This window comes from Ruditapes philippinarum, unplaced genomic scaffold (genome assembly GCF_026571515.1).
Source record: "Ruditapes philippinarum isolate M1 unplaced genomic scaffold, ASM2657151v2 ctg1632_1_1_1_1, whole genome shotgun sequence".
NCBI lineage: Eukaryota > Metazoa > Mollusca > Bivalvia > Venerida > Veneridae > Ruditapes > Ruditapes philippinarum.
This window is the reverse complement of record NW_026855767.1, coordinates 1-27,782: the sequence shown is the minus strand read 5'-3', so window position 1 is coordinate 27,782 and position 27,782 is coordinate 1. Positions and strand designations below refer to the sequence as shown.

At 33.5% G+C, this 27,782-nt stretch overlaps 1 protein-coding gene across 1 annotated transcript in view; it reads left to right on the top strand.

The window, feature by feature from the left end:
- The window catches only part of LOC132744309 (uncharacterized), a gene marked incomplete at its 3' end in the record, with an annotated part of 37,479 nt that extends 10,796 nt beyond the window's left edge, over positions 1 to 26,683 (top strand). The window contains exons 3-6 of the mRNA XM_060732986.1: positions 6,427 to 6,702; positions 9,638 to 9,857; positions 13,913 to 14,055; positions 26,519 to 26,683. Of these exons, the coding sequence (XP_060588969.1) occupies positions 6,427 to 6,702; positions 9,638 to 9,857; positions 13,913 to 14,055; positions 26,519 to 26,683 (804 nt within the window). The remainder of the gene's footprint in view (positions 1 to 6,426; positions 6,703 to 9,637; positions 9,858 to 13,912; positions 14,056 to 26,518) is intronic.
- Positions 26,684 to 27,782: the final 1,099 nt, after the last annotated feature.

The window sequence follows — 27,782 nt, the reverse complement described above, 5'->3', positions numbered from 1 at the left end:
ACTGTTTTAAAACATCAAACTTTAAAATCAAAATGCACTAAATATGTACATAAAAGGTTTGTATTTTTGTGTTCCCACTATTGAAGTGACTGGATCTAATAAATCTTGGTTCATACAGGACTAAACAATGCATACATTTGACATAGATAATTATTATGCTATGCTGTTTAAGTATAGTAAAAAATACAACATCAAATTCAGCAATGAATTGCACTGCTAAAATAAATACATTTTAATAAAGTTATAAGGCTCATAAATGATAGTTTATTTAGTATTTTGTGGTTAGCTTCAGTTTAAGCATATTGCATCTAGTGTAATTTGCAGCAAAGATTTAAGAATTAAACATTAGACAGTTGGAAATGAATATGGAGCACAAAAATGCTATCGGCAAGATCATAAAAAAAAAAAGAAGTTATAAATATGCATTTGAAGTAAAAGTTCTTGCTATTGTTGAAAAAAAAAGATTTTAATTTTAGTCTTATTCTTCTTGCTTAAACTATTTCTCTGATCTTATAAATAATAATCATGAATAGTATTTCTAGCTAATTTTCAAATACAAATGTAGCTCTTAAAATGGCTTGGATTTTTAGCTCAACTATACGAAGTATATGGAGAGCGGTCCTACTCGCCCCGGCGTTGGTGTCCGCGTCCGGATTTCAGATTAAAGTTTTGGTGTGCACAGTAAAATATTTTTCACTATTACTTTTTCATTTCTTAAGGTATCAACTTCAAATATATGTTCCTTATCATCAACCACATCTTATGTGACAAGGTTCACCAATATATTTTAGATTTATCTCCCCTTGAACTTAGAATTTTCCTTAAAAAATACTATTTTTTACTGTTAATTCTTTATTTCTTAAGGGATCAACTTCATACTTCAAACATATGTTCCTTATCATCAACCACATCTTATGTGACAAGGTTCATGACTCTAGCACCAATATTTTCAGACTTATCTACCCTTGAACTTAGGATTTTCATTTACTTATATACTTATATATTTCTTTAGGGATCAACTTCATACTTCAAATATATGTTCCTTATCATTAAACATGTGTTATGTTACAAGGTTCATAACTCTAGCATTAATATTGCAAGAACTATCTCCCCATAAACTTAGATATTTTTTACTTGAAAAATGTTAATTTTTACTATAGCTTCTTTAGTTTTAAAGGTATCTACCTCAAACTTCAAATACTTATTCCTTATCATCAATTACATCTTATGTTACAAGGTTCATAACTCATGGAGCAATATTTTTTAGATTTATTTCTCTTTGAACTTAGGATTTTCTTTAAGACATATTATAACTTTTTTTATTACTTTTTAAGTTATCTACTTCAAACTTCAAATATATATTTCTTATCATTAAACACATGTTGTGTGACAAGCTCCATAGCATGACTATTTCCAGAATTGTTCCCCCTTGAAGTTGGAATTTATGTTAACAAATGTTATTTTTTTATTATAACTTAATACATAATTATACATAATTGATTTTTCTTTCATAGTTTTGTCTTCCTTACTGCATCCAGTATTTTATTAGTCAAGCTTTGCTGTCTCCTGTGACAGCTCTTGTTTTTATAGCAAGTGACATTGTTGCCTGTTGCTGAAAATGCCCAATACAAATTTCTTTTCTGTATTTTAATTTATGGAATGAATGAAAAAACACTGAACTGTTATTGTTATATGAAATAATTAAGCTATAAGACATAATATTATATATTTTTTTGTAAAATAAATTAACATTAATCATGAAAAAGATGATGAAAACACTTAATATTTTGAGGGTAATATGGGTTCCTAGATGGTTCCTAATACCAATATGCTTAAATAAACATACATTACTCAGGTGTTCTATTGCCAACAAATTATTGTTCATCTTTCATAAAAAGACAATGGAATTGGTTGATGGTCTATTCAGACAAACTAATGATATATCTTTGACAAGTCTATTTAGTTGAACTTAACTGTAAGTCAAAATTCTATTGTCAAAGTGGCATACAGGAGTATCCTTGCCACAGGTTATTTAGTTAAGTAGGAACCATGCACACGTTTTCATGGAAAAACAGAAATGTGTCTGATAGGATGGTCCCCTATTTTATGTTTACATGTACAAAGGGACTATATAACAATTATCAATATTTTCTAATATTAAATTTAAGCAAAGTATATCTTTAAAAAAGAATGAAAGAAACACCTGACCATACAAAAAAAGAAGAATAATAATTATAAAACGTTCCCTTTCTTCACCGCCGCAGCGTTTGACCCACCGCTCTTGTGAAAGCTGTGGCCAGTGTGATATAAGGTCTTATTGATATTAACTTTTGTTCAAGATGAAACGACCATTTTCATTGGCTGAAATAAGTCGTGGCCACAAGATAATAATTCGTGGCCACGAGATAATAAGTCGTGGCCTCAATATAATAAGTCGTGGCCACGAGATAATATATTGAGGCCACAAGATAATATCTTGAGGCCACAAGATAATAACTCGTGGCCACGAGATAATAAGTCGTGGCCACGAGATAATATCTTGAGGCCACGAGATAGTAAGTTGTGGCCACAAGATAATAACTCGTGGCCACGAGATAATATCTTGAGGTCACAAGATAATAAGTCGTGGCCACGAGATAATAAGTCGTGGCCACAAGATAATAAGTCGTGGCCACGAGATAATATCTTTAGGCCTCAAGATAATAAGTCGTGGCCACGAGATAAAATAAAACTGCAAATGTCACCTCTATGCCACCGTACAGTGATCATCAGTTTCCAGTCATTATCTTAGTAACGGTTGCACCCGTTCATCTCAAATTTGACATATGGATATATCATGAGAAAAAACAGGTCAAGTTCGAATTTGGTCTTGGTCCATTGATTTTTTAACAGAGTTATGCCCCTTGATGAAATTTTCAGTATTTGACATTGTCTATACCACTGTTCTGTTATCATGTTGTCTGATTGTAGTCTGACAAAACAAGTATTTGACATTGTCTTTCCCACTGTTCTGCTATCATGTTGCCTGATTGTGGTCTGACAAAACAAGTATTTGACATTGTCTATACCACTGTTCTGCTATCATGTTGTCTGATTGTGGTCTGACAAAACAAGTATTTGACATTGTCTATACCACTGTTCTGTTATCATGTTGTCTGATTGTAGTCTGACAAAACAAGTATTTGACATTGTCTTTCCCACTGTTCTGCTATCATGTTGCCTGATTGTGGTCTGACAAAACAAGTATTTGACATTGTCTTTCCCACTGTTCTGCTATCATGTTGTCTGATTGTGGTCTGACAAAACAAGTATTTGACATTGTCTATACCACTGTTCTGCTATCATGCTGTCTGTTTGTAGTCTGACAAAACAAGTATTTGACATTGTCTATACCACTGTTATGCTATCATGTTGTCTGTTTGTAGTCTGACAAAACAAGTATTTGACATTGTCTTTCCCACTGTTCTGCTATCATGTTGTCTGATTGTGGTCTGACAAAACAAGTATATGACTTTGCTTTTACCACTGTTCTGCTTTCATGTTGTCTGTTTGTGGTCTGAAAAAAACAAGTATTTGACATTGTCTATACCACTGTTCTGCTATCATGTTGTCTGATTGTAGGCTGACAAAACAAGTATTTGACATTGTCTATACCACTGTTCTGCTGTCATGTTGTCTGATTGTGGTCTGACAAAACAAGTATTTGACATTGTCTATACCACTGTTCTGCTATCATGTTGTCTGTTTGTAGTCTGACAAAACATGTATTTGACATTGCCTATACCACTGTTCTGCTATCATGTTGTCTGATTGTGGTCCGACAAAACAAGTATTTGATCTTGTTTAACCCAATATTCTGCTATCAAGTTTGAATTTGGTCTTGGTCCATTGATTTTTTAACAGAGTTATGCCCCTTGATGAAATTTTCAGTATTTGACATTGTCTATACTGCTGTTCTGCTATCATGTTGTCTGATTGTGGTCTGACAAAACAAGTATTTGACATTGTCTATACCACTGTTCTGCTATCATGTTGTCTGATTGTGGTCTGACAAAACAAGTATTTTGACATTGTCTATACCACTGTTCTGCTATCATGTTGTCTGTTTGTGGTCTGACAAAACAAGTATTTTGACATTGTCTATACCACTGTTCTGCTATCATGTTGTCTGATTGTGGTCTGACAAAACAAGTATTTGACATTGTCTATACCACTGTTCTGCTATCATGTTGTCTGATTGTGGTCTGACAAAACAAGTATTTGACCTTGTCTATACCACTGTTCTGCTATCATGTTGTCTGATTGTGGTCTGACAAAAACAAGTATTTGACATTGTCTATACCACTGTTCTGCTGTCATGTTGTCTGATTGTGGTCTGACAAAACAAGTATTTGACCTTGTCTATACCACTGTTCTGCTATCATGTTGTCTGATTGTGGTCTGACAAAACAAGTATTTGACCTTGTCTATACCACTGTTCTGCTGTCATGTTGTCTGTTTGTGGTCTGACAAAACAAGTATTTGACATTGTCTATACCACTGTTCTGCTATCATGTTGTCTGATTGTGGTCTGACAAAACAAGTATTTGACCTTGTCTATACCACTGTTCTGCTATCATGTTGTCTGTTTGTGGTCTGACAAAACAAGTATTTGACATTGTCTATACCACTGTTCTGCTATCATGTTGTCTGATTGTGGTCTGACAAAACAAGTATTTGACATTGTCTATACCACTGTTCTGCTATCATGTTGTCTGATTGTGGTCTGACAAAACAAGTTAAATGTTGGAGAATCCATGCCCTATGCTCATTCTTTTTAACTTTGCTGTGTTTATTTAAGGTGATTTCATTTTTATGCACCCGATGGTTGGCATATTAAAATCACACTGTCTGTCAATCAATCTAAGGGTCCCACCATCAATCTGAGCGTCATGCATGGAAGGATTTTGTAATAACTTGGCACAAGTTTCTACCATGTCATGATGATGTGTCGCGTCTAAAACCCATGTCCCTACTTATAGTTTGAAGGTTTTAAATAACCTAGCATATATGTGTAACAAAGCATTCCCTGAGTCAAAATGCTCTAAATGAATTAAAAAATTCTTCAAGGTCAAGGTCACACATATAGTTTGAATATTCTCATTCTCACAAGGAAAGTTTGAAAGTACACATTCGTGTCTAGACTGTAACTTTATTATGCACTGAAGGATTTTAAGATAAAATATTTGGAAGGAACATACCTCAAATGGTGCATTTTTGGGAGTCATGAGGTCAAAGTCACTTGGGCTAACAACAGAATTTTTACACTTTTTCTTATACAGCCTTTGTGTGTGTTTTTACCAATGTCTCATATTTAGAAGAAAGCAGGTGGTCCTTTAAGTTTAGGGTCACTGGGTTCAAGTCAAGGTCTGGCATTTATATACATATTTTAGAATTTTTTGTTGGTAAGTTAAACATTTACTAACCTCATCACATGCCTTATATTTAGCTTATATTTTCCCATTAACAGAACATGACTCTGTCAAGTTATACAACTGAGCAGTGATTAATCTAGAAATTCCTTACAATGCGTCCGACGACCTTTGCTATTTGTATCATTCCAGATTTAAAAAACATGCAGGTACTAAGGCTATCTAAAATAAAACCACATCAAGATGTTTACATTTTAATAAGGTTATTTTGACAAAGTTCAAAAACTCAACAGACCTTTGATCACATCAAAGAGACATGTTGACAATCACCAGCCAAATATAATTAGGTTGTTTACCATACAACAAATCTTGTTTTGTTTTACATTGTCCGCTTGAGATATGAAACAGCTGGTAATGTTCACATATTTAGAATGGATAGATATGTTTTTTGTGTGAAAAACATTTTCCTTTGATATTTCACCATTGTAGGCGGTCCATCGATTCGCTCTCGTGCAAAAGGGACGCTCTGTTTTGCTAATGCTGAGAAATCATGGGCGGTTACCAAACACATGCGATTTAATGTTTTCGGCAAATGGGGATGAGTCTTGCACCTGTATGATTGTCAGAAATTTAATTATTCAACTGAAGAAATTGAAAAATTATTCAACTGATGAAATTAAACTAATCAAACAGTATATAGAAGTCACTAACTGTGATATTTTGGATTATAAACTACCAGATTTGAATGTGTGGCATGCACATAGTTTGAAACTCACAGTGCATCTTTTTCATTTTTTTATGCATATTTTACGCAGGTACATCTAGATTTATCACTGATTGATTTATCAATTTTTCTATCCATAATAGAGTGAATGGGTTAACCCTTTTTTGAATAATTATTACTGACAAGAATCTGTGCCAGGGGCATTTGTGTTTAACAAACATGTTATTGTTTTACTTTAAAAAAGCTTTGAAAAGAAAAACACAAGTTAACAAAGTTTTTATTAAATTTCAGCGGAACTGAGATTTACTGTAGAACTTGGTAGCAAGGACTATGTTAGAATTAATCACGGTGTTGATATACCATGCTGTGCTGAAGGTTATGAAAATATCACATGGTACAAGGAAGTCAATGGAACTTTGAAGCCTGCCCCATCAGAATCAGAAGTACTGCATGATGGACAGGTACTCCAGTTTCTTGATATTCAAGACACTGATGCTGCAACATACAGATGCCATGTTGTTGGACAATCAAAAGTTATCTATCATGATACACAAATAGTTGTTGAAGGTAAGAACTCTCTCTTTAAATGTTTTTTATTTATTACTTTAAAAAGATTTCGATATTTACATAATCTTGTACAATATGACCCTGTACCACCCATTACGAGCACTGATAAAAACTACTCATTTTTGTGCTCCCCTGGCTATAGGTTCCCCATTTAGATTTGGCCTTGTCTGTTGATTTGTTGTTGTGTGCGTTCACCTGTTGTCGCATGTAGCTCTAAAAGAGCTTGAGGTAGAGTCATCAATATTAACAGAAATGTTGATCAGCATGTGAAGCTGTGCACCTGGGGATTTGCTAGTTGATAAATACAGTTTTGTCACAGTTTTTGCCATTGACTTAGTAAAAATTGGCAATGCCTGTTTGCAAAACGGATTGTATTATACATGTAGTTTTCCCCTGGCGGACAGGCTAGTTGGCTGGGCCACATCCAATTTTTGTCCTGAGCATATCTCCTACACACATTGAGGAAACTTCATAGAAATGTTCACCAGTATGAGAAGCTGTGTTGCGCACATGAATCGGTTCTATAGATCAAAGGTCAACGTCACACTTAGAGATCATTTAAAAACGCTTGTCGGGAGCAAAACTCTAGAAGGATTTAAATATAACTTGGCACAAATGTTCACCATTGTGAGACGGATTTAAATATAACTTGGCACAAATGTTCACCATTGTGAGGCTGTGTAGCTTGCAAAATTCAGGTCCCTGCGGCCAAGGACAAGTTCACACAAAGGGGTCAAAATTTAGGTCAATAATTTAGGTTGATATATGCCAGGTCAAGGTCACTAAAGATGATAGTCAAGATCACTAAAGATGATAAAATGGTTCATAGCATATCTCCTACACCTATGGAGGGATTCTAATGGAACTTCATACAAATGTTCACCACTATAAGAAGCAGTGTAACGTGCATGAACCAGGTCTGTAGGTTAAAGGTTGAGATCACTCTTAGAGGTCATTGAAAAGTGCTTGTTTGGAGTCGAACTTCTACATTCACTGAGGGATTTTAATGTAACCTGGCACCAATGTTCACCATTACAAGGCTTATTGCACAGTAAGGCTCCCATGATTTCTTCTTTTGATAAACTTTGACACGATTACCAAAAACCGAAATAATACTGTTTAAACGGTGGTGCTTCTAAGTAGTATACATTAACCCTGAATTAAAGTTGCTAAATGATTACTTACTTTCTATTTTTAATACATAATTATCATGGTTTGTTACAAGGGAGTCAGCACAAATTTTCTACACTGTATTCCTGTTTCACTCTTTTGAAAGATCAAAGGAAAATCAACTTTACCAAAAAAGTTCTTTGTCACAAAGCATTTATTGCATGGTGATTCTGCGTGAAGAGTTGTGAATGCCCTAATTCTGTTTTTATGCTCCCCAAAAAATTTCGGGGGAGCATATAGTCGGCGCCTTGTCCGTCTGTCCGTACGAACCCAGAGGTACTTGTGTGACTTGGAGAAGAATGGGTAACAGTGATCCTATTCATTCCATTTTTACTTGTGTGTCTTTTTTAAGCCTTGTGCGACTAAAAATGGACAAAAAGATCAAAGAAAAATCACATAAGTACCATTTTGTGAGTATGTCTGTCTGTCCGTCCGTTGTCTTGTCCGGAGCATAACTTGAAAACCCTTGGAGATAATTTGTTTAAACTTCATACAGTGGTAGAGGGCATAGAGGGGGAGTGCAGTGTCAAAGAACCATAACTCTATTTTGCCTGGTTTTTGAATTATCTCCCCTTATAGAAAAATCTTGTCCGGGACATAACTCTAAAACTATAAGAGATATCAACATGAAACTTTGTAGGTGAATAGATCTCAATGGGTAGATGTGCAGTGCATAAGAATCATAACTCTGCCCTGCCTAATTCTGGAGTAATTGCCCTTTGTTTATTTTTTCTTTTTGAACTTTGTCTGGGAAATTACTCTAAAATTATAATGCTCCCCGAATATGTTTTGGACACAGGAAAGTACACCTCTTGTAGTTTCAGAGTTATGTCCCTGGAAAAAGTTCAAAGTGCAATGAATCCAAAATTAGGCAAGGAAGAGTTACTGTTCTTTGCACTGCATTTCTAATCAATGTGATCTATCAACCTACAATGTTTCTTGTTGATATCTCTTATGGTTTCCGAGTTATGTCCCAGACAACTTCAAAAAGTAAAAATAAACAAAGGGCAATAACTCCAGAACTAGGCAAGGCAGAGTTATGATTCTTGTGCACTGCACATCTACCAATGAGATATATCTACCTACAAAGTTTCATGTTGATATCTCTTATAGTTTTACAGCTATGTCCTGGACAAGATTTTTCTAAAAGGGGAGATAATTCAAAAATGAGGCTTAACAGAGTTATGGTTCTTTTGCACTGCACTTCTACTCAATGAGATCTATCTACCTACAATGTTTCATCTTGATATCTCTTATAGTTTTAGAGTTATGTCCCGGACAAAGTTCAAAGTGTTAAAATTAACAAAGGGCAATAACTCCAAAATTAGGACAAAAAGAGTTATTGTTCTTATGCACTGCACATCTACCCATTGAGATCTATTCACCTACAAAGTTTCAAGTTGATATCTCTTATAGTTTTGGAGTTGTGTCCCAGACAAGATTTTTCTACAGACGGACAAGGCGCCGACTATATGCTTCTCCGAATTTTTTCGGGGAGCATAATAAAGCCGTAACTATGTCTCCAGTTGTTGTGTTAGTATTAACCAGTACTTGGTTCAACAAATTTGCTTGTTTAAAATTGTGATATTACCAAGCAAATTTATTATTTTTAGCTTGACTTGTTTTGAAGAATCATTTTGAGTTTTTTCTACAGTCATGGTGTTGTTGCCCTCTGCAAACTGTTTCATTTGTTACAATTTTTTTTGATAATTTAGCTTTGGTTAAATAGAACTAACATTTAAAAAAAAGTTCATGTATGTTTCAGAGTGTGATAAACTTCCAAGAGGTCCATATCTGGTTGACCCATTTCCAGAAAACCAGACTATTTATGATTATGGTGGAAGTATCACTTTTCACTGTACAGGTTATTTTGGTTGCACAGAAATAGGAGATGCTCATTTAGTATTGTGGGAAGTTGAAGGATCAAGCAAACCAATTACAAACATCAGTTCTAGATATTCTATCACAAATATAAAAGATGACAGGTATGTATAATTATAATGATAATTATTGTAAATGTCTCATTGATGATACTGATCCTGTCAATTGACATTATGCCGCCTGTCAATCAAGCTGGCAGGGGTCTTACAGATAAGCCAATCAACGATCGTTATCAGTTTCACGCTAAGATGACTGCGTAGTCCACCATTTTCCTTAGGCAAAATGTTAATAGGACAATGGTGCAGAAGCAATATTATTAAAATTATGTTAATTTTCTGTCAATTTAAAGCTATTAAATCCAGAGCTCTAGATAGCATGCATATCAGCGTGAAATACATATGGAAAATTCAAAATACACATCACTTTCAGAATTCATGCATCACAGTTTAAAAATACACATCTATATCAAAACACATGCGTGAACAATAGTTGTGTATATGTTTGATATTTATGAAAAAGATGTTTTGATGTCATAAAAATATAATATATTTCTGTTTTATTGGATTGAAAACTGAAAATACTGTTGTATACATGTATAAGGCTGTGTCTTCAAAATGAAAGACTTTAGTAGCAGGAAGTAACATACTGGTATGTACAGAAGGGAGGTAACTCATGAAAATATAACAGGTCCTAAAATGATTGTTAAAATTAATGCGGCAGATAATCACCTAATATTCAATAAGTTTAGCATTGTCATGCTCGTGCTAAAAATAAACAAAAACATTTTAATGTCTGTCACTTTTGTTGTTGGAAAAACGTATTACATTAAAGACTGTCATAGTGACCCCCTGTATATAGCAACGTTCTGTTTTCATTGACCATAGTTAGGTGCACCAAACAGTATTTACTATATAAATGGTCTGTATATAGTGACTCCCTGTCTAGTCAGTACAACAACAATGATTTATTGTCTCCCGTTATGGTATATAAGCCGTGCAAAGTGACTTTTACAAGGGGTGTAACTCGAATGGGGTTACCAAAAAGTTAAGAAGTTTTTAAGAAATTAAAATTAAAGCATATCTGAGGCATAATGGGGCTTTATGGAAGTAAGAAAGTGACATAAAAAGATAAGGGAAGCAAGACAAAATAAAAGTTAAGGACATATGAAGGTGAATATTATGGGAAACCAGAATGTGTACAATTAAAAGTTAAACTAAAGGTTTCAAACAAATTAAACACCATTTTCTCCCTATATTCTACTGTATGTGTTTTCCGTGCCCTGTCCTGTTTTTGTTTGGGGTCCGCCTGGGCTCCTTGCCACTGGTTCTTGTTGCTGGGTCATGTGGGGGTTGCGTTCATTGAACGCCGCCTTTCCTTGTTGATCTTGTTTATCATATTTTATTGTAGATAGTGTATCTTATTAGTAAAATTTAATTTAAACAAAAAAATTTTTTTCTAATACATTTATCAATATATATAAATTATATTTTTATTCAATATGTAACTTTTAAATACTAATGTAAAGGTGTAGTTCATAACCTTAACCAATTACACATGCAAATTTAATACTGTCTTGTTTTTATAACTGATGTGTGGTATGTTTAATATATGTTTAATATAAATAAAAGATATAATTAAACCCTAAGTATGGTACTTTCCTGCTTTTCAACAAAATATTGGCAGAATATGTTCATATATCCAAATATTGTAGAAACTCTTCACAGTGATTCCCTGTCTATAATGACCTTTTTTCTTTTCTCCCATCAAGGTCACTGTAAACAGTTTTTACTGTACTCCCATTCTTTTCAATAATTTCGTACCCAGATTACAGTTACAATTTTCTCTGAGACCATTACTTTTTTTAAGTAAAGATATAAATCTTTCTTGTTTACTTTTTAAATTCTAATGTTAATTATAATTATTAATTGTTCAAAATTGAGAAAAGGCAGAAAAAATGTAGAAAATAGTCAAAGAACTGACCAATGGAGATTGTAAAATAGTGTGACACATTTTCAACTGTGGTATCAGTATACCTAGCCTAAGGATGTCTGCCCTTACAGAACATGATTTGTATTGTTTCGCACAGAATCAATATTTCTTATCACTTCCCCTCGGAGCGTACTCAACACTGAGAAGGCACAGGGCATCGGCAGAAGATTTGAAGACTTGGGATGGGGCAAAATATCAGAACTTATATTGCAGACCAGCTGTCAATGTCCTGACTAATGCCGTGGGGAGTGGCCCTACAAAGTAAGCTAAGACGACAAGAATGGTGTCCTAGGGTGCGTGAGCCCCTAGCACGGATAGACAGCTTGAATGGCAGGTCCTTTTCTGGCACCAAGCCCTTTTAAGGGCTACCCTTTTATTATTGTCTCAGGTTTTCATTGACAGTAGTAAAGTGACCTACTTTGGATTTGGCTAAAACTCCATGGAATTTGCATGGAGGTAAATTGTCACCACTTTGTGCTTCAAAATTTACTCTTTAAGGGCATGACTGGTGTCAGTTGTCCAGGGTCCGTACTCAACAGCGAAAGCTGCATTTTGTGCCCTTGCTGGCAGATGGAACCTCATTAAGCATAGACTACACACACACAGAATCAATATTTTGTTTGTAAAAGTTTTTTCTAAAAATGTCAGTTTGATTTTATTATTATAAAAAAATTGCTAAATGCTTTGTATAGATTTTACCCCTTACATTTTTCAGAATTTACATTTTACCTCTCAATGGGTAAAAACCCCTTGGCCAAATCTGCAACACGATGTCATTATTTTCCCGCAAATTAAACATATGATTATTAACCTTTCTAAAGACAATTTGACCTCAAGAAAAACCTTCATATTAGAGCTACACAGTGGAACACCAAATGTTGGTTTTATTGAGGATGAGCGAGCTGTAGAAAAAACAAGATTGCAAATATAATAATTAATTTACTATAAATATTTTAGGTGAAACAATCTTGAATCTGTGAATATTTCTATAAAATTTCAATAAATTAAGATTAAACATTTGAATTCATCTACTTAAGAAACTAATACGAATAACATCATGTCTGATGTATGTGAAGCTTATTTTAAAGAGAATAACATTGTGTTTTATCGCGAATCATATCAAATGTACAAAAATATATAATCATATATTATACAAAGTTACGCAAGGGCAATTTTCTCAATCAATTTTAACTATACATGAACAAATGTATTATTTAAACTGAATTTTGCACACAAAAAAACCTTAAAATGATTGTAAAAGTTACTGTGTCACTGATACAATTTTACTATTTATATTTCACTACTTCAATTTCAAACCTAAATGATTATAATACTTTTCTACATTATAACCTCTCTTTGAATTTGTAAGACATAATGATATTTTGTCAGTTTAAGATCTTCATTAAAGTCAGCGAGAAATAACAGGATATTTGCAAAACTTTATATGAGCATTGATACATGAATACAGATATATTTTACTTTTTTGAATACAATAATTTATTGGACTATTTTATTAATCATTAAAATTTTATATATACCAAAATTATATAAGGTAAATTCAGTAGTCACATACCGGTAATAGTTTTATGAAAACATCGGTTCTGTCTTTGGTTCTGAATGACTATGTCACATGAATCAGTGGGCGGAGCTTTCTCTTCTTTGGCGTAATGTCAATTATATTGTTGTTCCTTAATGCAATATTTAGGCCTTAACATGCTATTATGGAAACATTTATAATAGTTAGCTCCATTCTCTTGATGACATTAACTTTTTAGAACCCAGAGTTGAAACTGCCAGTTAAACAAACAAAAAAAACAAACTGATTTATTGTAACATCAGTTACAGAATATGGCATGCAGTTAGTTAATCTGACACAGACAATGCATATTTACCAGATTTTTTGGCAAAGTTCACTTTGATTTGTTGACAGAGTGAAATGGGAATATACCTGGCAAAGTTCACTTTGATTTGTTGACAGAGTGAAATGGGAATATACCTGGCAAAGTTCACTTTGATTTGTTGACAGAGTGAAATGGGAATATACCTGGCAAAGTTCACTTTGATTTGTTGACAGAGTGAAATGGGAATATACCTGGCAAAGTTTTTTACCTGAATCGCCCAGATAAGCCCAGGTCACATACTAAATTTTTGCTTGCCTTTCAATTTTCAGGTCTGACAAGTTAAAGATAGGTTCCACATTGACGATAAATTCTGTACGTAAGGAAGATGTTGAAAGAACCTTCATTTGTATTTTAGCTTCCACTCAGAAGATTGATGGTCAAATGTTCAAAAAAGTCAGGATTTTCAAGAAAGGTACAAAGTATTTCTTTAAGGCATTGCTACAGGTACAAAGTGAGTCATGACAATGAAGAAAAAATATCCTTTTTTTTGCATAATGTTTAATAATGATAATGCCATTCAAAAGTTTATAGTGTCCATAAAATTCATATAGAAACACGAGAATTTGACTTACAATTATAACAAGTCAAATCTCATTTTAATAAAACTATAGCCAAATCTCATTTTAAAAAAAAAACACTCTTAAGTTGAAAATTTTACCGTGATGATTCTTACTGAAAATGCATAAATTGCAATAAATCTTAAGATATAAGCTTTACATAGTAATATTTATATCCCATTGAATTTTATAACTCTGAGACCTTGGTGCAGAATGCAATGAACATGCTGTGGACGCAAAGTTTCAAGTTATGTGCATTTTTTGGATTCATGCTTTTATGGGTTTTTTTATGCCCCCGGGCATATAGTGATTGAACCGTCCGTCCGTCCATCCTTCCGCACTCACAGGACAGTAATTATGTGGTTAGAGGGACAATAGGTAACTGTTCTTTCTCTTTGATGTCATTCATTCCGTAATGCTTTTATGTGGCTATTTTCTTTTGTGTGGCTAAAAAGAACAATAGAGAGAACTATTGAGTAGCCACATTATTACTCTCCTGTTAGAACGTCCGTCCGTCTGTCCGTACGAGGTTAACCTAGAACGGCAAGTTGGATTTTTCTTAAGTTCTACCTGTACCAATGATCTGGGCAAGTTTCATAACTCTGGCTTTCATATTTACCAAGTTATTGCCCTTTTCAGCATTTAGAAAATGAATAATGGTTAACCTAAAACGGCAAGTTGGAAATATCTTAAGTTCTATCTATACTAATGGCTTTATAATTTCCACACTTACTTATCAATACAAAGTACATGATATTGCCAAGTTATATAACTGTGTCATCCATATTTCCCAGTTATTTCCCTTTTTTCACTTTGAAAATAGGGCCTTGTCTGGTTAACCTATTTTGGCAAGTTGGATTTATCTTAAATTTCTCCTAATTGCTTAATTTCTTTAATGATATCTTTCATATTTAGTAGGTGGATACCTTTGATGGTCCTCTAATTTTTTGTGGAGTAAGTGGTCTAGGGTCAAGGTCAAGGTCACTGGTTTAAAAAATAAATATAAACATTTTTGCTCATACAGCCTTTATATTTTATGTGATGTCTTTCATGTTTAATACAAACATGCCAAGGGTGGTCCTCCTTCTTTGGGTGTAGTAAGGGGTCATTTGGGTCAAGGTCAATGTTACCGATGTCAAGGTCACCAATGTTAAAAATAGATTTTTACATTTTTAGCTCGACTATTCGAAGAATATGAGAGCTATTGTAGTCGCCCCGGCGTCGGCGTCAGCGTCTGCGTTGGTTAAAGTTTTTTGTAAAGTCAAATATCTCAATTATTGCTTGAGATATTCAATTGAAACTTACAATACTTATTTATAGTAACAAGGTACATCAGATTGACAAGTTGGATAACTCTGCCTACAATATTGACAGAATTATGCCCCTTTTTAACTTAGAAATTTTGGTTAAAGTTTTTTTGTAAAGTCAAATATCTCAATTATTTCTTGAGATATTCAATTGAAATTTAAAATACTTTTTTATAGTAACAATGTACATCAGTTTGCAAAATTGCATAACTCTGCCTGCAATATTTGCAGAACTATTTGCCCCTTAAATTTGAAACTATTGTAGTCGCCCCGGCGTCGGCGTCGGCGTCAGCGTCTGCGTTGGTTAAAGTTTTTTGTAAAGTCAAATATCTCAATTATTGCTTGAGATATTCAATTGAAACTTACAATACTTATTTATAGTAACAAGGTACATCAGATTGACAAGTTGGATAACTCTGCCTACAATATTGACAGAATTATGCCCCTTTTTAACTTAGAAATTTTGGTTAAAGTTTTTTTGTAAAGTCAAATATCTCAATTATTGCTTGAGATATTCAATTGAAATTTAAAATACTTTTTTATAGTAACAATGTACATCAGTTTGCAAAATTGCATAACTCTGCCTGCAATATTTGCAGAACTATTTGCCCCTTAAATTTGAAACTATTGTAGTCGCCCCGGCGTCGGCGTCAGCGTCTGCGTTGGTTAAAGTTTTTTGTAAAGTCAAATATCTCAATTATTGCTTGAGATATTCAATTGAAACTTACAATACTAATTTATAGTAACAAGGTACATCAGATTGACAAGTTGGATAACTCTGCCTACAATATTGACAGAATTATGCCCCTTTTTAACTTAGAAATTTTGGTTAAAGTTTTTTGTAAAGTCAAATATCTCAATTATTTCTTGAGATATTCAATTGATACTTACAATACTTATTTATAGTAACAAGGTACATCAGATTGACAAGTTGGATAACTCTGCCTACAATATTGACAGAATTATGCCCCTTTTTAACTTAGAAATTTTGGTTAAAGTTTTTTTGTAAAGTCAAATATCTCAATTATTGCTTGAGATATTCAATTGAAATTTAAAATACTTTTTTATAGTAACAATGTACATAAGTTTGCAAAATTGCATAACTCTGCCTGCAATATTTGCAGAACTATTTGCCCCTTAAATTTGAAACTTAGAAAATTTTGGTTAAAGGTTAAAGGTTTTCAAAAATATTTACTTGAAACTTTACACATGTACTTAGGGTCATAATTTGAGGGTCATAATTGTATGTCACTGACCAAGTTCCATAACTCTATCCTGCATTAAGGCTGATTCATATCCCCTTTTCTACTTAGTCTCTTGGTTAATGTTTACATGCAAGTTTTACATATCTCAATAACTATTAAAGATATTTATTTAAAACTTCACATATGCATTTAGGGTCATAATTGTAGGTCACTGACAAAGATCCATAATTCTATCTTGCATTTAGGCTGATTTTCTCCCCTTTTTCAACTTAGAAATTCATGGTAAAGTTTTGCTTGTAAGCTGTTATCTCTGTAATTACTGAAGGGTTTGTGCCTTTTTTGGGACAATTATATGCATTCATAATAATAAAGCAGTGATTTACTTGATAAAACATCTTAATAACAAGCCTTTGTACCTTTTCTGTCAATTTTATGTATTCATAGGTAATTAGTATTATTATACTCAATAAAACACCCTCTTGTGACATTACCTTCCGAATAGCCAAGCCAATACTGTATAATTAGACTGTCTCTAAGGCCTATAACATGAATTTATAAAAAAAAATTAGCCCTTTTGTGAACTTAGAAAATTTAACATTATCAAAGCTCTAAATTTTACGTTATCAAGGCTCTTTTACTATCAAACACTTAGAATAGTCGAGCGTGCTGTCCTACCGACAGCTCTTGTTTACATGTGTATTGACCTTATTCTATAGACAGATGTTATTTATAATTGATAGCAACATAAACTTTGATGGAGTTAGTGGTCAGTTGGGTCAAGGTCACCAGTGCTAAAAAAAGATTTTTACACTTTTGCTCATACAGCCTTTATTAAGTGACAGATATATTTTATATTTGGTAGGAAGATAACTTGCATGGTATTCATCCTTTTGATTGGGGTAGGGATCAGTGGGTCAAGGTCACTTGTGCTAAAAATAGATTTTTACACTTTTGCCCATACAGCTTTTATTTATTGAAAGATATGTATTTCATATTTGGTAGGAAGATAACTTGGATGGTATTCATCCTTTTGATGGAGTAAGGGGTCAGTTGGGTCAAGGTCACCAGTGCTAAAAATAGATTTTTACACTTTTGCCCATACAGCCTTTATTTATTGACAGATGTATTTCATATTTGGTAGGAAGATAACTTACATGGTATTCCTCTTTTGGATAGAGTTATGGGTCAGTTTGGTTAAGGTCACCAGTGCTAAAAATAGATGTTTACACTTTTGCCCATACAGCCTTTATTTATTGACAGATGTATTTCATATTTGGTAGGAAGATAACTTGCATGTTATTCTTACTTTGGATGGAGTTAGGGGTCAGTTGGGTCAAGGTCACAAGTGCTAAAAATTGAATTTTACACTTTTGCCCATACAGCCTTTATTTATTGACAGATTTATTTCATATTTGGTTGGAAGGTAACTTGCATGGTATTCTTCTTTTGGATGGAGTAAGGGCTCAGTTGGGTCAAGGTCATCAATGCTCAAAATAGATTTTAACATTTTTGCCATTACAGCCTTTATTTATTGACGGGTGTATTTCATATTTGGTAGGAAGATAACTTGCATGATATTCTATAGGTGTCAGTGGGTCAAGGTCAAGGGTGCCAAGTATAGATTTCTTACATTTATATATATTTGATAAAGTTGAATATTTATCACTTCACAAGTCAATGCAATGACTTGGCAACTTATTTATTTCACAATTACAAAATGCCATGACTCTGTCAAGCTATATAACTTGTGTTTACAATTTTTTGGCAATGTTTCTGTCCATAACTGAGTGAATGGGTAAACATTTTTTGAAATATTGCTACTGACAAGAATCGGAGCCGGGGGGCATTTGTGTTTAACAAACACGTTCTTGTTTAAAACTGTTTTTTTTTTAATTAGGGGCTATTGGTCTTGTGAAAGGTATTTATCAAGGTTTTACCCATTCTGCCAGGATAATTATTTAAGTTGGAAAAATCAAAAGCAATCTAAATTTAGCTTGATCTTAGATTGTTTGGGGAAAAAAAGTTTGTGGTCACCAATCTTGTTTTCAAGTTATCTAACATTGGATATCAATCTGAAGATTTAAAGATGAATAGATTCCATTGAGAAAAGAACCTTATTGCATTTTATTACATGTTTTGCAGTAGATTACTGGATTATAACGGTTAATTATATTCTGATAATTTCACAGTAATGATTACCAAATATAATTTCACAGTAGCCGAACTATATTTGGCGTAAAAATAAAATATTTATCATTAATGAATGTTTTTTTTCAGCGGAAATGTAGTCAATCATAATAAAAAATGTACGTGATAACTGTAGTTTGTAAATATTTACGAACGTTGTGCTGAAAAACTTCTAAAATCTAAAAATAATCATGGAATTATATTTTGCTTCAACATTGTGACGTTATTATTTGATGACGTCGTGAAGATAAGAGCATGACGTTACGCGGCAAAAATCAGTAAAATGGTGTAAAAATCGTTAAAAAATTATGAAATAAACAGAAAATTTGTTTGTTTTACATGTAAGATCAAATAATATTTCACTCGTGAACCCCAGCTATTATATTTTCACTCGTGGAAAATATTGCATCTGGTGTTCACTCGGTGAAATATTTTTCGATCTTACACTGAAACAAACAAATATCCTCTATATCTTGGAGTTATTGCTCTTTGCAGTTTTATGCCCACATAAAAGTGGGGAGCATAATGAAAATAGGTGGAATGTAAAATCCTCAACTGATCAATGAGAAGAAATGAGAATGGTGTGGTTTACATAGCTTGATGAGACATTGTCCAAGGCCAGTATACAGTAGATCTTCATTTACTTGAACTCCCAGGGCCTGTGCAAATTTGTTCAAGAGATAGCATAAGCTCTCTAAGTTGAGCTTTCTCGCTCACCGGGTAAACCTTCTCCATCCTGACATCAACCATGTATTCTCTTTACCACTTATATGCTAGTTAAATTTTGAGCACATTTCACAAGCCAGGCATTTTGTTTGTATCATAACATAAGCATCAGGTAAACAACATTATCATATTAAAAAAAACAACTTGTAAATAATTAACACCTCTAATTTTGTATCAATTAGTCTAAATTGCCGTTATCATGATCACGAGGTGTTTAAAACATGTCACAAAAACTGTCACCAAATCAAAGCTTGGCAACCCACAAATTTTGTTGTCTTTGACCGAAAAGGTGTGAATTTCATTAGATTTCTATCAAAAGGATCAGGTTTGAGAGTTCAGTCATAATACAATCAGAGCAAGCCAATGGACCTGACCACGAGGTGATTCATTCCCAGCCACGTGACCAACAGCTATATACTGCCCAGCGTACCGATTCACCTGAACGAAGGGGGGCGTCTCACACGTGCGAATTCCGTTTCTCCAAGACTTTCAGCAACAAACAGTCATGTTTCGAGCCTACTTACTAGCCGGGCAAGTACATCAGAAACAAACCAACAGAGCAATATATCGCGTCCATGGGACAATGATTCAAAGGACAACAATAAAAAATCATTACTACTGAAACTCACTCGCATATGGATGGCAAAAAAATAGGACATTCGGGGGAATTCTTTTCCAAAATATAATAAAAATGAAATAAAATGTGTTTCTCTTAATGTGAATGGTTTAAAAAAACGCCTTCAGTATCTGGACTTTGTCGTTTTTTATAAACTTGCATGATTTTGTGTGTATACAAGAAACTCATACGGATGCTTCTGATATTGTTGACATTGAAAATTTCGTATATTTTTCAAAATGTCGTAGTCAAGCTTATTTGAGAAAATCAGGGGTATCGGACTATATGTTAAAGAGTCCTTAACTCAATTCGTAAAACCTATTGAAAATAATACTGACTATATTTTTTGGTTTTCCTTGGATAAACATATATTTAAGCTAAGTCAGAGCACGTCATACTAGGTATAATATATTTACCGCCAGAAGGTTCAAGATTTTTTAACGATTTAGACTACAGTACTTTTGAAAAAAAAAGTACAGTTCTAATAAATATGTCCTCTTAGCGGGCGATCTGAACTCACGTATTGCAGAATTAATGGATTTCATTCCCTCTGATTCTTTCTTAAATGATCATTTTAACATTGACGATGAATCGGTGTCTTTCTTTGATAAATATAAAGTACTAGAGGAATTATCAATTCCTGTACATAGGCTGTCAAGTGACAAAAGAATGAATAATCATGGCATTCAACTGATTGAACTCTGTAGAAGTAATAACATTTTTGTTGTTAATGGTAGATCTAAAACTGAAAGGCCCGCAAATTTAACTTTCAGGAATAAATCAATTATTGACGATATCATGGCGAGTATTGATGCATTTAAACTTATATCTGACTTTAATGTTATAGAAACGGACTCGCTTTTTTCCGATGGACACAACGCGTTATATTGGACATTAAGTAACTTTGACATTAATTTTGACAAATCATATAAGAATGAAAATAAATCGCAAACTAAATCAAAACTGAAATGGCAAGAAGAACAAAGCGACAACTTTGTAACAAATATTGACACTTATCATTTATCATACATACAACAGCTGTGTAACTCAACTAGTGCTCAGAATGTAAATGGAAATATAGAACTTATAACAACAGAACTTCAATTACTGTTTGAAAATTCATCAACCAAAACATTTCCACCATTGACTCGTAAAACATACCATAAGAATAACAAGAATAATCCTTGGTTTGGACCGAAATGCCATAAAGCACGAAAAAATTATCACGATGCTAAAATTAGATATAACTTAAATAAAACAGACGATAATAAGTTGCGCTTAAAAAATAGTAGCAAGCAATATAAAAGAACAATGAACTATAACATAAACAAATTTAAACATGATAATTCATATAAACTAAGAAAAATGCAAACCAAAAACACAAAACAATACTGGAATTTTCTAAAATCTATTAATCCAAAATCAGGTAGTAAGCCATCTCCCTCTATAAACGAGTTTTACGAGTACTTTAAAAATGTAAATAGTAATCCACATAATGATACAGAAAATATTAATTTAAATCAAACATTTATAGATAATTCAAATGTCTATTTAAATGAAGTCATAACGCAAGAAGAAATTCTAACTTGTATCAACAAAATAAATAATGGCAAGGCCTCAGGTCCCTCTGAGAGTATAATAAATGAATATATTAAGAGTACAAAATCTATGCTTTTACCCATCTATGAACGTCTTTTTAACATAATTCTTGATTACGGACATTTACTGTCTGTTTGGCTGGAAGGCTGGATATATCCAATTTATAAGAATAAAGGTGAATCGAAAAGCACTAATTCTTACAGACCAATAACAATATTATCATGTCTTGGTAAATTATTCACTGCTGTCCTCAATTCAAGGCTTAACAATTATATGGAAGAATTCAATCTCCTAAATGAATCACAAGCAGGTTTTAGAAATGGCTTCTCTTGCTTGGACCACTTATTTACATTGCATACATTAATTGAAATTTTAAAGAATAGTAAACAAAAATGGATTTATTGATTTCTCTAAATGTTTTGATACTATTTGGCGTTTTGGGCTATGGCATAAATTACTTCAATATTTTATAAATGGTAAAGTTTTTCAAGTTATTTTCAACATGTACAATAATATTAAGTTCTGTGTAGTACATTTAGGAGGAACATCTCAATTTTTTACTTCAGAAATAGGGGTCCGCCAGGGGGAAAATTTGAGCCCGATACTTTTTTCCATTTATCTAAACGACCTTGAATCTTATCTTATATCAAATGGACCTTAGGAGTAAATCTAACTGATACTATAACTAATGAAACATGGCTTAAACTATTACTCTTATTATACGCAGACGACACAATTATAATGTCAGAATCAGCCAACGACTTTCAAAAATGCTTATCCTCATTAAATTCATATTGTAATGAATGGAAACTAAAAGTTAATGCTGAGAAAAACAAAATAGTTGTTTTTGGAAGTAGAAATGCAAAAAATAGATATAATTTTACTCTAGGTAACCAGACCATAGCTATTGAAGAATGTTATCATTATCTTGGAGTAACCTTTACCAGTAACGGCTCTTTTCTAAATGCAAGGAAACATGTGACCCAACAAGCAAATAAAGCCCTAAATCTGCTGTATTCACGCTGCAATAATGCAGACTTACCAATCGATCTTACACTTAAACTTTTTGATCATACTGTAATGCCTATCTTAACCTACGGATCTGAAATATTTGGCTTTGAGAACTTAGAACTTCTTGAAAAAATCCATAATACATTTCTTAGAAGAATAACCTGTGCTAGGAAAAGCACTCCAAAATATATGCTTCTTGGTGAATTAGGCAGATACCCTGTCGAAATCATAGTTAAGACTAGGATGATATCTTTCTGGGTTAGACTTTTACTTGGAAAGCAAAGAAAATATATCCTGTACCAATTTATGTTAAATCATTCAGACCAAAATTAAAAGTGGATAAATAAAATCAAAGACATTTTAAACTCTGTTGGCAGGACTGACTTATGGATTAATCAAAATACAGCGGTAAATAAAAGTATTCCATATTGCATTAAACTCACTTTAATTGATCAATATAAACAAATATGGCATGATCAAATGCAATCATCAAATAAAGGCCGTATATACAATAGTTTTAAAAAGTCGCTAACCTATGAAAACTATCTAAATTTAATCCCATGCAATTACTACATTACCCTTTTCAAATTCAGAACATGTAATACAAGACTCCCATCAGAGACCGGGCGCTATGATGGTACCGCTTTCTTACATAGAACCTGTCCTCTGTGTAAGAGTGGCTCCCCAGGCACAGAAAGACATTACATCTTTAACTGTAGCTATTTTAACTGTGTACAAGTGGCTCCCCGAGCACAGAAAGACATTACATCTTTAACTGTAACTATTTTAACTGTGTACAAGTGGCTCCCCAGGCACAGAAAGACATTACATTTTAACTGTAACTATTTTAACTGTGTACAAGTGGCTCCCCGGGCACAGAAAGACATTACATCTTTAACTGTAGCTATTTTAACTGTGTACAAGTGGCTCCCCAGGCACAGAAAGACATTACATCTTTAACTGTAGCTATTTTAACTGTGTACAAGTGGCTCCCCGAGCACAGAAAGACATTACATCTTTAACTGTAGCTATTTTAACTGTGTACAAGTGGCTCCCCAGGCACAGAAAGACATTACATCTTTAACTGTAGCTATTTTAACTGTGTACAAGTGGCGCCCCGAGCACAGAAAGACATTACATCTTTAACTGTAGCTATTTTAACTGTGTACAAGTGGCTCCCGAGCACAGAAAGACATTACATCTTTAACTGTAGCTATTTTAACTGTGTACAAGTGGCTCCCCGAGCACAGAAAGACATTACATCTTTAACTGTAGCTATTTTAACTGTGTACAAGTGGCTCCCGAGCACAGAAAGACATTACATCTTTAACTGTAGCTATTTTAACTGTGTACAAGTGGCTCCCAGGCACAGAAAGACATTACATCTTTAACTGTAGCTATTTTAACTGTGTACAAGTGGCTCCCCGAGCACAAAAAGACATTACATCTTTAACTGTAGCTATTTTAACTGTGTACAAGTGGCTCCCCAGGCACAGAAAGACATTACATCTTTAACTGTAGCTATTTTAACTGTGTACAAGTGGCTCCCCGAGCACAGAAAGACATTACATCTTTAACTGTAGCTATTTTAACTGTGTACAAGTGGCTCCCCGAGCACAGAAAGACATTACATCTTTAACTGTAGCTATTTTAACTGTGTACAAGTGGCTCCCCGAGCACAGAAAGACATTACATCTTTAACTGTAGCTATTTTAACTGTGTACAAGTGGCTCCCCAGGCACAGAAAGACATTACATCTTTAACTGTAGCTATTTTAACTGTGTACAAGTGGCTCCCCGAGCACAGAAAGACATTACATCTTTAACTGTAGCTATTTTAACTGTGTACAAGTGGCTCCCCAGGCACAGAAAGACATTACATCTTTAACTGTAACTATTCTAACAATCAACGCAGCATGTATCTTAATAACTTTCACTTAGTTGATAACGAAAACAGTTTTGAAAGCTTAATAAATACAACAAATGTGCCCAAACTGTTGAATCTTTGAAAATTTATCCGTATAGTCTTGGCAAAATTCTAATTATATACTGTAGCATCCAACATATTTATGATAACAGTTTTACAGACTTACCTTTTTTTTGTCTCGTCAAAATAATCCAAAAAGATACTTCTGCAATACTTGAATACATATATATACTCTTAAAGTGTATTGTTATATATACACAGAATTATGGGATGAGTACTTTCCCATATTGAGCATAATATCTACATGTGCGCATATCTATTTATGTCTTCCACCAATTATAAATTATCCCTTATAACGCTACCTTGTTGAATTTTACTCAAAACAGCGTAATTAAATTACAATCTTATCGTTTCAAAACTCTTTCAAAAATATATTTAAAAAAAAAAAAAATAACAATAATTATACACATACATTGTACACACATATTTTTATCCAAGGCCATGATCTATATTGATGAAGCGTGACATGATTGTTACAGATATACTAATCAAGGGAAAATCTCAAAATTATATTTGAACGTAAAGTATTAGCATACAGGTGTATTTATAATTTGATTGAATTTCTTAGTACATTCTTTTATATATGTATGGGTTTTTTATGCCCCCACAAAGTGGGAGCATATAGCGTTGCACTTGTCCATCCATCTGTCTGTCTGTCCGTCCGTACGTACGTCCTGAAATCTTGTGAACGCAACTCCTCTTAAACCTGATGGCAGATTTTGCTTAAACTTCCAGGGATGAACAACCTTAATGTGTAGATAGTAAAGGAAGGAATTTTCGCTGCGACCAAATTTAACAGAATTATGGCCCTTTGTTGATTTTTTCACTATATACTATGTAAAAATTTTGTGAACGCAACTCCTCTTAAACCGGATGGCAGATTTTAAAAAAACGTTCCACATAAAAATCTTACATACAGATATGCATGCTCTTGTTTACGAGCACATCTGCACAGTGGAGGCATCCGTGTCCTTTGGACACAGTTCTAGTTTTATTTCTTGTTTTTCTTATCAAGATCAACTGTTAAATTATTCAGAATTAAGAATATCCGAATTCCCCCCAAGAAAACACACTGTAATAATTCACCATATTGTTTACTTAAAAAAAAATTCTATTGTGCAAAATTATGTATGTTTACTGCTGGAAAACAAATGTATTATACTCATTATATTAGAAAATCCTCATATTGTATGTACAAATGTGCTTGAGTGAATAAAGATATCTGTCTGTCTGTCTGCTCCTTAATAAAGGTCACATTATATGTTTAATGGTTAATGTAAAGATCATAAAAGAGGGACAGTACTGGTTTATATGGCAAAAATGCAGTAGTATGGTAATAATTCATTTATTAGAGCAATGTTACAGTGTCACATTCTATCTCATTATTTTCAAATGTATTGACTTCAACCCTTGAAAAGACAATTTATAATGATTCTACGAGTATTTATATTGCAGAGTAAAGAAATTTTCCATCTTTAGAGATTAATGAACAGGTTTTGAGGTTTCAGGGAGAAATAAGTTTACTACTTGCTGTTTTAAAGCTTGTTTATTATGTTGTTAGGATGCAACAGTCCTATTATTTCCTTAATTTCATTTGGTGTGGAGGGGGTGTTCAAAATGTTGATTTTTAAATATATATGACAGATAAATGCTAATTACAATTTTTTTTTTTTTTTTTCAGACAAACCACTGTCACCACTTGAACTAGGTTTTATAATTGGAGGCTCGGTATTATTTGCAGTAGTGATTTTTGTATCGATATATCTTCTTCGCACTTTATATGGACCCCAGATTCAGCTATTTTGTTGCAGTAGATTCGAAGTTTGTGGTCCCAAAGCTATTGACAGTAAGTTTGCTTTGAGTGCTCTTCTTTAAAAGAGTCACAAGGAGTTCATAACTAGATTCAGTAAGGCCTTCATTTGTCCCTGATCTACATCATCCATGGTATGCAGTTATTTTGAAATTATCTCTGCAAAACTAGGATGATATAGATAGCCTAGTTATGTTCCTTTTATGAGTTGGAGAGCTTTTGATGTGACCCATTACACATCAAAGTTGTAATGATGTTACATTGAATGTTGCCTATTTATATGTCTGTTTTTGCCAACATGCATTGCATTAGTTTTGAGTTGCTGCCCTGGTCTGGAATCAACTGAGCACAACATGCTCATAGTTGGCTATTGTGGTCACCTTCTGTCTGTCATCCATCATCCTTCCATTTACATTGTACGTCTTCAATGATTTTTAGCTCGACTTATTTTCTTATGGTTACACTCATGGTGCCGTCCGCAAACTTTAGCCTTAATCATAACTTTTTCAGTTGTTGTTGTATAATCTTTATACTCTTGGGAAAAGGAAAACCTTGACCATCATTCATAAATGACCTTCAAATGACTAAATTTTGCTTGATTTTTGCTGATATTTTATATTAGTGGCTATAACTTTGTTATTAGCTCACCTGTCACAAAGTGACAGGGTGAGCTTTTGTGATCGCTTTTCGTCCGGCGTCCGTCCGTCCGTCGTCCGTCCGTAAAGTTTTACTTTAAATGACATCTCCTCATAAACCACTAAGCCAATTTCATCCAAACTTCACAGGAATGTTCCTTTGTCGGTCACCTTTAAAAATTGTTCAAAGAATTTAATTCCATGCAGAACTCTGGTTGCCATGGCAACCGAAAGAAAAAACTTTAAATATCTTCTTTTAAAAAACCATAAGAGCTAGAGCTTAGATATTTGGCATGAAACATCTTCTAGTGAGTGTCTACCAAGTTTGTTCAAATAAAAGCCCTGGGGTCAAAATTGGCCCCGCCCCGGGGGGTCATTGATTTTCCTTATATGCATATAGTAAAAACTTAAAAAAATCTTCTTTTAAAGAACCCAAAGAGCTAGAGCTAAGATATTTAGCATGAAACATGTTCGAATGGGTGTCTACCAAGTTTGTTCAA